This window comes from Megalops cyprinoides, chromosome 21, assembly GCF_013368585.1.
Source record: "Megalops cyprinoides isolate fMegCyp1 chromosome 21, fMegCyp1.pri, whole genome shotgun sequence".
Classification (NCBI taxonomy): domain Eukaryota; kingdom Metazoa; phylum Chordata; class Actinopteri; order Elopiformes; family Megalopidae; genus Megalops; species Megalops cyprinoides.
The window spans coordinates 10764460-10776549 of NC_050603.1; the positions used below are offsets into that span (position 1 = coordinate 10764460).

Sequence of the window (12090 nt, forward strand, 5' to 3'; positions counted from 1 at the left end):
GCCCCCCAGCCCTCCCATCACCAGCTCCTTCCCACTCCTCCCGCCCCACCCACTTCTTCCACGCCATAGCGATGCGCTTCTCCACCGCAATGACCGCTCGCTCATTCGCTTCTTCAAAGAGGTAACTTCGGTTCAGTGGTGCTTTCCGAGGCTCTTCGCCCATTTAATCTCTACTTCTCTCTCGTGAAAATGAGAAGGCTGTGGTAGCCTCGTTCTGTGGCCCCCCACCCCCCAGTCTCCCACTCTCCCGCTCTCCCACCCCCCCACCCCCCCCCGGCATCTCCCTCCTCCTCTCCCTCCCTCCGTGTCCCCATCATTTCTGGATCTGGAATATAAAGAGGCGGAGGTTGATGTTCTTGGCTGCCAGCAGTTTGTTGCACTCGACCGAGTCGATGATGGGCAGAGGCACGTAGTCAGTCTCGTTGGTGTCGTTGCTGAAGACGTGGTGGTTGATGACGGGCTTGATCTTGACGTCGTCGTAGGGCCCTTTGAGCAGCAGGAAGGAGCACTCCAGTGCCGAGTTGACCTTGCTCTTCAGGATCAGCTGGAAGGAGAGCGTGCGCTTGCAGGACAGGTTGGGGTTGCGCTCCGAGTCGTTGACGCGGGCCTTCAGCACCCAGGTCTGGTTGAGCACGGTGAAGCGGGGCGTCTCGTAGTACAGACGGGTGATGAAGTCGTCCGTGCGGTACGGCCGGAACTGCACCTCTAGAGGGGGAAAGAGAGGCACTGTGTTCATCAGCTGGAAGCAAGGGAGACCGAGTCACAGCAGAGTGAGCTTTCCAGAATTCTCTCACAGAAAATCCAGGTACAACTAACTGGGTCTCGTTCCTTCTCACCTGTGCTGTCTGTTCCCAGCTCCACACATTACACACCTTCAGACTGCATCTCAGTTCCACCTCAATCCCTGCCCCCAACACCTGCTACTTGTAGTACCTGATGATTATTTTATGTGTAATATTGCAATGTATTTTGGATTCTGTGTTCTATTGACCGATGTATTGAGGTATACTTGCCTTTCCTTCTCTAGTCAGGTTGCACCAGTTAATTTGTTGTAGGGCTTGAATAGTGTTATGCTCACGCTCAATGATCTGGGAGTGTTGTTAGCCTGGTCTGGCACTGTTTTGCATTCAACTTAAATGGACATACTTCTGTCCTGTTCTGCTGGAAACTGCTCTGGATAAGAGCGTCTGCTAAATGAATGTGATGTAATGTAATGTACACACCCAATCACTAATAATTCTTTGCTCACAACCTGTCTGGAAGGTGGAATAGCCAAACAAACAAGAAAGTTAATCTCACACTGGTGTGAGTCAGCGAACCCACACAACAATTTGCTGCAAGCAGGCCTGAATTTTCAGTTTCACTCCTCTGAACCTTTACTGACGTGAAGAACTAATTCAGTCCCTTTATCACATATACACCACTGCTGGAAAAAAGTTATTTTCATTCTTCTTAAAATGTGCTGCTAAAATGTCCGCCGCTAAAATGAGCCGCGTCTGACAATAATTCTTGTGTACTTCACATGTCGTGCTGCGCGCTGTCGTACCTGTGAAGCCAATCTTCTCGAAGCACAGCAGGCTGAAGATGCTGTTGTAGAGCTGCATCTCCTTGCGGTGGGACTGGTCCATCTCGTCCAGGATGCCCATCAGCTCGTTGCCCGTCTTGGTCGGGTGGCAGCACTCGGCCTCGTGGGCCGTCAGCTCATGGAAGGGGCCCTGCCAGGGACATCCGATCCGCTTGTACTTACACTGGGTGAGTCTGGGGGGGAACAGAGATGTAGGATCTTGATGTCATTTCTAAGAACCATTAGGAGATATGAACCAGAGAAGAAAATAAAGACATTTTACTATGCATCCTATCTGTTTTGATTATCTCAGTACAGGTTAAAACAGGAAGTTCATGTTTTGTCATTTTGTCTTTAAAAACTGATCTAAGAGGCACCCACAGTGGTTGAAAAAGCAAAAACAGCTTGAAAATGGGTGGGGGGGGTCACCTCTGAGGAGCCATGGAACCAAATTTTTGGATTAGCTGGCTAGAAGGGTCCTTTGTTCCTTGGGAACAACATGTTTAGCCCTAAAGGAGTGGAATTCAGTTTTCATCTCCATGAAAGCAAAGGGATTAAGTCAAAACTCTTCTCTTCTCTTACGCAAGTATATGGGTAGAGTGTTGCAGTTTAACATGAGAGACTTCACAGAAGAGTGCAAGTATTGAATGAAGAGCAAATATAAGATATGCCCTTAACTCAACATGTCTATGTAATGTGCGAAAATGGATAATGACTACTGTGAGGGAAAAAAAATCACGCTCATTAGTCTGATCTCACGTTTGCACTTCTTATGATTTGAACGGTATAGCTCTGCTGATCCCAGAAAAAGCCAGCAATGACAACCAGTAATCATCTAATATCACTGAGTATTAATAGAAGTCTGTTGTATCATGAACAGATATTCAGCTCCTGCATTCCTTCCATCATCCCTACCTTATAAGAGGTTCCAGCCTCCAGCAAGCAATCCACTGCCATCTCCATTGCTATGTTAGCTATGGATGTTATGCTCTAGACCACACCCCTTTAAGAATGCTCATAACAAGCCTACAAGTCAGAACACACATGGCTTCCATGTAAGGTATACAGAGCTAAATATTTTGTCCATACATAGAACATCTGTGATATAAAGTTGCTCTGTTGTGGTCACCATGAAGGAATGTTTGAATTCCGTTAAAACACTTCTTTTACCAGCTACTAGCTCATAATCATGTTTGAACACACATGGCTACATTCAAGAACATAACTGTCCTTTAATGGGCCAAGAGGAATGCAAATTTGTTATCCTGTTGAAAGATTACTGAAAATCTGTGGACATGCAAATAAACACTAAAGCATAAACATCCCTCCCAATGAGGGTGTTAAAATATGAATTACAACAGTGCTATTAAGATGTGAAACACTGTGTGGCCCACTTTAGGAATCGTAAAATGTTGTGTTTACAGTAAAAGAATCTGAATAATTCAGGCTTGCAACTACATTTTAGGCAAAAACCACTACTTCTATTTTTGCATACAACCTCAGCATTCTACATGGAATTGGTTTGTTCAAGCTTGTTAAACCAGTTGGGTTCCTGAAATTATGGGAACTGTGCAAACTTCAAAGAAATGTTTAATGTGTCCTCCTCAGGTTGAAGCAGAAATCCTCACGTGACCCCCCCCCCCCCCCCCCCCCCCCCCGATAATAAGCACGTTGTGCAGATCTCCTCCAGATACCGTCAGCCTCAACACTTCCTCACACATCTGCCCCGCTCTGCTGGATGGGTGATGCACATGTTTGTCCTGCTCTACTGAGCACGCAATATAGGCTCCTCAATATCTGAGAGCCAGGACCGGCCGGGGGAGGGGGGAGACGGGACGGGACTCTCTGCCTCCCTCAGCAATGATCCAACGCTCCCACGGGTGCTGTAATCCTTATGAAATTCTCCACGGCAGCACAAGTAGTGCTTTCACACACAAAAAAGAAAGAGGACATGGAAACTTTCACTCCCACACCCTGGTGTGAATTAAACTGTGCAGGAAGACTTTAATTAATATCCCAGGCTTAAAAAAAACAAAGGGGCAATTAACCATCTGGGCAGAAATATGACTAAGTGCTTCTCGTGTGCTGGGCTTGTGTTGGTGTTTAATCCTATGTGCATGACTGGCTGATGCTGCATGTCTGAAGAAAGCAGCAGTTTAAAACCCTGACTAAGGAGCCCCTGCAGGCAGAACGCAGACCGGGAGCGGCAGACGGTACAAGGTGGCGAGCGCCACGCGCGGCCCGGGGTACCCGGCGCCTGCCAGGGCTACGCTACCTGTCCTGGCACTCCTCCTTCTGGTGGCGCTCCAGGCCGCTGCGGGGGAACTGCTTCAGGCAGAAGCTGCAGTCGCAGGGCAGCTCGCTCACCGCCTTCTCCACCGCCAGGTTCCGGCAGCACAGGCTCTTGCTGATCTCGCAGCGGCAGTTGGGGCAGGTGGCCTGCTCCTCCTTCAGGCGCGAGTCCGCCAGCAGGTGGATGAAGCAGCCTGCACACATCAGGTGCCCATTCGTGCACTGCGAGGGTGGGGGGGAGGGGGAAGGTGGAGGGGGACCGGGGGACACACACGCTAAGTTACCCAGGTGGCCCAAAGACCTCTTGCGTGTGCCTCTTGTATTAGCACAGATTGTAGAGTATGCTTCTTATTTGTAGTAGTCCAATAGTAGTACTGGTATTACTATCACTATAAATTTCCTTGACAGCTGCGCTTACATTTAACTAGACATCAAGCTGGAAAAACAGAGTGACAGGTAAACCACTTTGCCTCACAACCGTTGAGAGAGGACTGCGGATAAAAAATGTTGAGGTTGGCACTTACGAATTCAGCCCAGGTCTGCTCTTCTTTTAGAAGGTGACACTGACAGCTGACCTCATTTCATGTCAATGTGGACATACATAATTGGTGATGTGATATATTTTTTCCATGTGTTCATTTAGCCAACCCCTGCAACTGCTCTGTCGTGGACAACACAAACATTACGGTTCAAGAGAGGTGAGTTAGAATCCATTTTAATGTCACTAAAGCTACTGAAGCACACAGAGCTCTAACAAGAGATGATGTCATCGCTTAAATGCAAATAAAGAAACAAAGTTCTCTGACTCACTGCCACTTGCTGGCTTACTTAAATACTGCTAAGCAGAATGCCAACAGGTGGGAGAAGCATTCAGCAGGACATTTCCTGGCACAAATATGTTGTAAAAAAAATTCAAAATGAGTCCTCAACATGAAAGCCATGATTAGAGTAGTTTGGTTTCATTATATCTAACGTTACATTTTTCACTTCCAGCAGAAACTGCCATCCGGAACAATGAACAAAATTTAACATCACATCTAGTACATAACATCACATCCAGCAGACTCCTATACAGAGCAACGTACAAGATGTGAGTGTACATTTAACGTTACATTTTTATCCAGTAAACATTAGTAAACACAGTTAGACTTTCTCTGGTCAACTTTGTCTTGACTTTTGCACTCAAAATGTTACGCCGCTATGTGGTATTTTCGATTAAAGAATTCACAAAACTGTGTTGCTTTATCAGTCTATTCACATATTTGAAGGCATTGAACTACATCTTTGAAATACGACCAGACATTTTGGCAGGGAACAAAGAAAAGTTTGAGGAGTAGGCACGCACACCATTCCACATGGACAGAAGCTTTGTATGTGTGATGTGTGGGCATGTTTAACATAGTCATTGGCCTTCCAGTATTTTTCTGTAAGATGGTGACAACATTCCCACACCTTATACAAGATTTGAAAGTGGCAATATCCACTGAGGGAATGGGTAAGCTTTTTCAAGCAGAAATCTAAGGGTCTGGAATGTATAATGAATTTTATATACGTAACAAAGGTATAAAAAGAAAAAAATGGTTGCAATGCATTCAACTGTGTTTTCTTTTTTCTTCCAGAAAAAATATCTGTTTTCTTTTACTGTTTGTCTTTTTCAACTTTTCTGAAGCGCAGTGAAATTATACTGTGACTGTTGTGGCCAGAGATGTGTAGTGGTTGCATTGGTGACTCCAGACAGGAAAAAGTCACCTAAAGATTGCATCCTTGGGACTACTTCATTCTTCTACCAGTTAGAGTTGACAGACACAAGTTGTTCCAGACATCTTGGATGGTGTTTATTCACATGAGAACTCCATTTTCAACATGCATACAGGATACTTTAACCCACAGGTTATAATGAAAAATCTGTTGACACATTGGCAGTGTAGCTACACCACATACTACCCCAAGCCTACTGATGTACCTCATGTAATTAAAAAAACAGCTCTTTTACTCCCTCCTATGTGTACATACAATCAATGAATCTGGATTCATTTCAGTTTAATTACCCTGATCTTATGCAGATTTAACTAATGAAACAAAATACTCATCTTGTAATATACATTAAGTACAGGGAAAGATCTAGAATAGACAGACACGTTTTTGGGCTTTCTAGTCTCGAGTTTAAGAAGGATTAACAACACTTAAAGGTAATATTGTTAAGAAGTACAAAGATAAGTGTTGAATTTAAAGATCTAGAAGGTTCAGGTTTCACTATCCATTCAACACAAGTCACATAGGTCACTTGTGAAAACAGGACTTAAAGTATGTATTTCTGTATGAAAAGCTCTGTTAAGAATGGAGACCAAGAATAAAGGGCAGAAAGATACATATTTCCTTTCCTTGTGTATCATTATAAAAATGCTAAATCTCTAGGACTTCTGCACAGCATTGTACATTAGTGTAAAATACATAACTCTACAATTGGCATGTGTATTCCAATACATTTAATTAATAGCAAGATAAACACAATACATGTGTTTGGGGTCAGATATGCAAGTACTGAAATGAAAATAAAAATCTCATTTTAGGACAAACGTTTGACAAGTTGATACAAGTCATGTAGAGAAATGAAAGTTATGTGCTTCATTTTGAAAATACTACCCATGTACTCATGTATGTGTCATTGAAAAAAATCCTTTTTTTCCAAATTATTTGCAGGACTACCATGCTACAGAAAGAGATCTACAGTATATCATTACAAGAGATGTTTTGACTTAATGAAAATAGAATGAAATTAAAATTGTGTCCAGTACTGTATTTGAGTGCGTGTCCTCAGCTAGAGGTGGACTACTGTGCTCAATTTCCAGGGGAAACCTTCCATTTCACCTCTTAATGTCCCTATAGTTTGTTAAAATAGTAGCCTCTATGCAATTACCTTTCAAAGCACAACAGCTTTAAACTGTATGCAATCATGAAGGCAGGTTGAAATGGGGGAACAAGTCAGCATTAATGGTCAGTGGAGGAGAACAGGACTTTTGAAGGGTGGGGCCAAAGGGGTGAAGGGGGTCTTGTGCGACATGAGAAGGGTTTGGGGTCTGTGGTGTTTCTGGGATATCTTGAGAGCTCGAGGGGGTATAACATGAGGTCGGATGGGCATACTAAAAGGTGATTGATAAACATTGATCGATTGCGTAAACTGACGGTTTGTTTCTCTGAATAAATAACAGCTATTATTGTGTAAACTGCGCTGTATGTTCATATTTTAAAAGTTTAAATCTGAAAACAAAAAATTAAGAAAATAACTCATGTTCCATCTTCGTGTTTGAAAGTAAACATGGTGTTTCTTCCCACTGGTAAACACTTAACGTCTACTGTCAATTCATGTTGAATTTTCACTAAGTTAAACCACTTTTGTGTGTGTATATGCAATATTGTACATATTTATCATGGCTAGTCATTTGTTTGAAAACACGTGCATTGTGACACCGTTGGCAAGCGGTATTGAAACGGTTCGACGCAGCTGGCTAGTTAGCAAAAAGCTCCTATTCATTGAGGTTATTTTAGAGTACAATGGCATTGTGAACGGCATGCAAATGTAGCTACCTAGTAATATGGTCGTGTTTTGCCAGCTCCTTGGTGGGGTTAAGTAGCCGACAGGCTAATGAACAATTAACGTTACTAGATATACGCAAGCTTGCAAGTTTATGTTTATGTATATATCTCGCAAGAAATCTTTTTTTACCTTTTGCCAGACAAGCCCGGACTTGCTGACCCCGGTCATTGTTGGCCCCACGCATGGTAGTTTGCTAACGTTAGCTAGTTAAGATACCCCGCATATTTCAAACGTGACATCACATTTCGGAAAGTTAACGTTAGCTAACCTAACGCTCACTAGCAAACGAACTAGCAGGCTAGGTATCTATCTAGCTATAGCAAAGTTGTAAAAAAATGCTAGCTAGCTATCGACGACTAAAAAAGTAATCAAAGAAATGAAAGCCAAATTAACAGTTTACCTGATAGACGGAGGCTTTGGGTAGGTCTAGGCACACGGTGCAGCAGAGTACGGAATACAATCTCTCCTCCAATTTCCCTGCCTCGCCTTCCTGGAGTCTCACCCGCTTCTTGGGCGGCGCGTCCGGGTCAGATTCGGGCCCGGACCCCTCTCTCCGTACCCCGGCCTCCTCCTGTATTCCGGCCAGCCCGGCACCCCCCGCAACCGCTTCCAGGGCGCCACCCACTGCCCCTACACCTAGCCCGGCAGAGGAAGAGCCCGGAGCTGCCGCAACTCCTACTTCCACCCGCTCCTCCATAGAGGACATTGATTTGTCTCTCGTTTTTTCACACTTGTGTTTTTGATCTAACTAGCTGTCTTGCTATATCCGACTTTCAACCTAACAATACGAAGGTCTGGGTTGCGTTCTAGCTAGCTAACAACCTTTGCTAGCTAGCTAGTGGGCTTTACCGTCTTGCTAGCCAACTCTGTGTGAGCAATTATTTCGTAAATAAACAAGCTTCGATTTAGGTTTAAATAACCAAATAATCTAATGAACTGGCTAGCCTCCCTTTAGTTTGATGCAGAATGTATAGCTAGTCAGTTATCTCCACCTATGTGACTATCTAGCTAACCACTCTAAAAGTTTATCTAGCTAGCTAGCTAGCTATCACCCTTTCAAAATACTTGAGGTTTTTCCCCTGCTCTGGAACAAAACGGACCCTGTCGTGCTATTGACGTCGTTATTCGCTGTGACAGCGCCCGCACCACGGCCCATCAGGGGCACGGTTCTGCACCACGATTCCGGACTTCCTTCTAAGCCCAGCCGAAATAGATCGAGAGGTATTGGACCTGACAGACCTCCGATGAGATTATCAGACAGTATTGCGACTCTGCTTGCAAATCGCCTCCTGGACTACACAGCCATCTTTGTTTTTCTGCTGTCCGTCTCGTCTTCTCCCAGTGACTCCACTGTTCACAGCGACTTCCAATCAATATCGCGATTACTCAGCAGAGGTCGCGAATACGGCAAATCAAAAACTCTGTTGGTTGACAAATTGTCAATATTTTGCCAGCAGCTGCAATGGCTTCTTTTGCCAGTCCTCCTCTGTCATCACGGATTGGCTGTTTCCGATGTGTTGTGTTGGATCAGGTGACTTGGGTATTTAAAGAGTTATGCTTGGCGCAGGCGCAGTAGTCCGCTGCGGGTCAGGTTTAGTAGCGTTCGTAAGGTGACTGAACAAACACGATATGCGACAAAGAAAGGACGTTATCACGTCACCTGTTCAACACAAAACAATTGAGTGAAAACTGTAGTGCGAATTTAAACTGGGGTTTTAACCAATGAAGCAGGCTTTAGAAAAAGTTGAAATTACTTAATTATGCTAAACAAACCGCATAAAGCGCTTTATGTTGTTTTGCTGCCTAAGGCACAATTGGAATTAAGTTAATTATTTTCAGAAATTTTAGGCTGGTAATGATACTTTTTAGGTTGGTATGGTGCAATAACCCTGTTCATATCTTTCTTTAAAAATTAATTTTCATTAAAATGCTTAATGAAATCCTTACAAGAAGTGATATGTGGTAACATGTATAATGAAAGAAACAGACCTGTACTTTTTAATACAATGTCCTGTGTGTATGCAATGTAAAAACCTTGTCTTTCCCCTGTCTTCACAAACATGTCCTTCAGAAAACACACTTGTCATCTAGGCTGAAGTGTAACTCAAGCTGACAGCTCAGAAAGGGCTTCCACCCCCCGCCGAAATGCAAGAATGCTTTGCGCAAATGTCACATGTAAACATGTACATTCAGACGTCTTTTCAACCCCGGTACCATGACTGGACAAAATCTTTTTTTTTTGTTTTTTTTTTATTTCAAAATCAGCCAAAATTCACCAAGATTGTCCTGCCTATTACTGGCAAATGCTTGTGTCAAAAGCCATGGAAAACAAGTGAAATTACAGTGCACATATCTCACCACTAAATGCAGTATCAAACTGCCAACTATAAAAGGGTTTTTTTTCCAAATATAATTTCAATAGACATACTTTGATTTGAAAAAAGAAATTAAACATTTTTGGGGGATTTTGTCAGCCACTCCCTCATCTACTTTTACAGACCTTTTGAAGCTAATCTAACACGTGGTACCATCTGCCTCAAGGAGTGGTGTAGGCTTTTATTGCAGTCAGCTACCACAGTTTGAATAAGGTGTCAAACTACTTTGGCCGCAGCAGCTGTTCCTGTTTGGCTGACCAGCTGGACCAGTTCTCAGAATGAGGAGGACCACCATGTGGGTTTAACAAGTGGGATGATGTAAGAGAATGACTCCTTTTAAAGTCCAAAATAGATTTTTTTTATAGCCTTTAGAATGCTGACTTTAAGTCTGTCGGTTGCTTTTTCTTTATTTAGTTTGAGTGGAGCACAGTTTACTTTGAAGTTATCCATTCCACTTCTTGGCACCCGCAGTCCCTGAGCAACAAATTAAGGCATTCAGAGAATGTACTTTTACACTGATAAATGTTCTGAACCTGTTTTTCATGACAAACATGCTTGTCAATAATTGTAGGATCACACATCAATGTCCAGATTCCTTTTAACTTGTGATTTGCCTTTATATTTATTACTTTGAATATATGTTCTTACCCAGAATGGCTTACAAATTTAAGGTGCACATAAAAAGTGTTAATATAATAAGTCTACATGAATGACAGCACACAGAGAGCAGGGAATGTCAGACCTCTTTTGTGCAGGCTTCAGGGCATCACACAGTGCTACAATAACTGCTGCCATACAGAAAATGCAGACTAAGTGCTACAGTAATTAAAATGTCAATAATAACTAGTACCAATGCATAAATCAATGCTATAATACCCCAGAGTGCTATGAAAAAAGGCAGGGCTTACATGTTACAACAATTGTATAGTAGCATCTTTCCTTTCTGCGTTTCACAATTGTTTTACCTGTAACAAAGAGATAGGATTGCAATAAAACATTGTGAATGAAACAAAGAGATCTAAGATAAGTTTTTATCTTAAAATGCACAAAGGCGCCATCACAATAGATGCAATCAAGTGAAAATGAATTAGGTACTAATGGGTGCTTCTTTTTCGAATTCCTGGATTTCTGAAGAATGAAAATCAACACAGGTTTTGGATGATTTTCAAACAAAGGTTAGTTCTCTACTCCCACTCAACATCTGCTACCGCTTTGTGCACCCCTAATAATGCCATGCTATATGTCTTTCATAGACACAGGTTGAAAGACTTCTGAACTGTTCAGGCTTCTGGTTGTTTGAATTTTCCCTGATTTTGTGTGGAGTCACCTCTATCGTATTGGCTCTAGGGAATAAAATTTACATTGTTAAGACCATATCTTGTGTATATATAGTACCTTAGTATATATAGTATATATATAGTATATATAGTATATAGTATCAACAAATTCAAAAAAATAAATAGCCTTTTTGGACATGGGATGTGTCTTATAATTCAGTTTAACTAATCTACGTTCTGCACTCCAGTTATACATCTTAACAATCTGAACTGAAGTTATACATTGGATGTACACACAGCTAAACATATAAGTAGCCCATCTTTAATGTTATGCAATACATAACCCCCTTTAGAAGACACGTTCCCATATATCATAGCTGTTTATTTGTTCTTCATTATTTTCTCAGAATACTGTCGTATATGAAATGGCAATTGGTGTTGCTGTGGTTAGCTGTCATTATGTTAGAAACAGAATACAAAGCACATGTATAGCACCCACAAATTATACACATAGAGTCTTAGGACAAAGTGTTCAAATTGTAAGAACATATTGTGTTGAACAGAGGCAATTCAATAACAAACAACTGAAGATGATTTATTTTCATCATCAAAGAGTACAACCAGGAAAGATGAAATACAGTACTCATCAAACAAGCTATATATACTGGAACCCAAAAATATACAGGTATTATTGCCTCATTAAGCCAACAGATCACATGTATTCATTTGTGCTTATAAATTAGTAAACATACTCTCTGTAACAAGTATATGTACTGTCGTTGAGCAGAAATCATAGTACAGTTTCCCTATACTACAAAGTGATCTCTCAGGAGAACCAGCTTTGGTTCAACTGCAGTAATGATCAATACTGATGGGTGTTACTTAATACCTTTTTTCTTTCACATAATACTGAAATCATTATCAAAACCATCCTCATAATCAAAAGCATACCCCCAAAGACAGACATTGACTTCTACCAACTAAAAA

The 12090-nt window shown here is 42.2% G+C and overlaps 1 protein-coding gene across 1 annotated transcript; it reads right to left on the minus strand.

The window, feature by feature from the left end:
* Window positions 1-278: 278 nt before the first annotated feature.
* On the minus strand, window positions 279-8870 carry cyhr1 (cysteine/histidine-rich 1). Its single transcript, XM_036515743.1, has 4 exons — window positions 7852-8870; window positions 3840-4078; window positions 1547-1758; window positions 279-705 (listed from the first exon to the last, which is right to left on the minus strand). Exons 1-4 carry the CDS (start codon window positions 8155-8157, stop codon window positions 314-316), a joined length of 1149 nt encoding a protein of 382 aa, XP_036371636.1. The 5' UTR covers window positions 8158-8870; the 3' UTR covers window positions 279-313.
* Between the last annotated feature and the right edge of the window lie 3220 nt (window positions 8871-12090).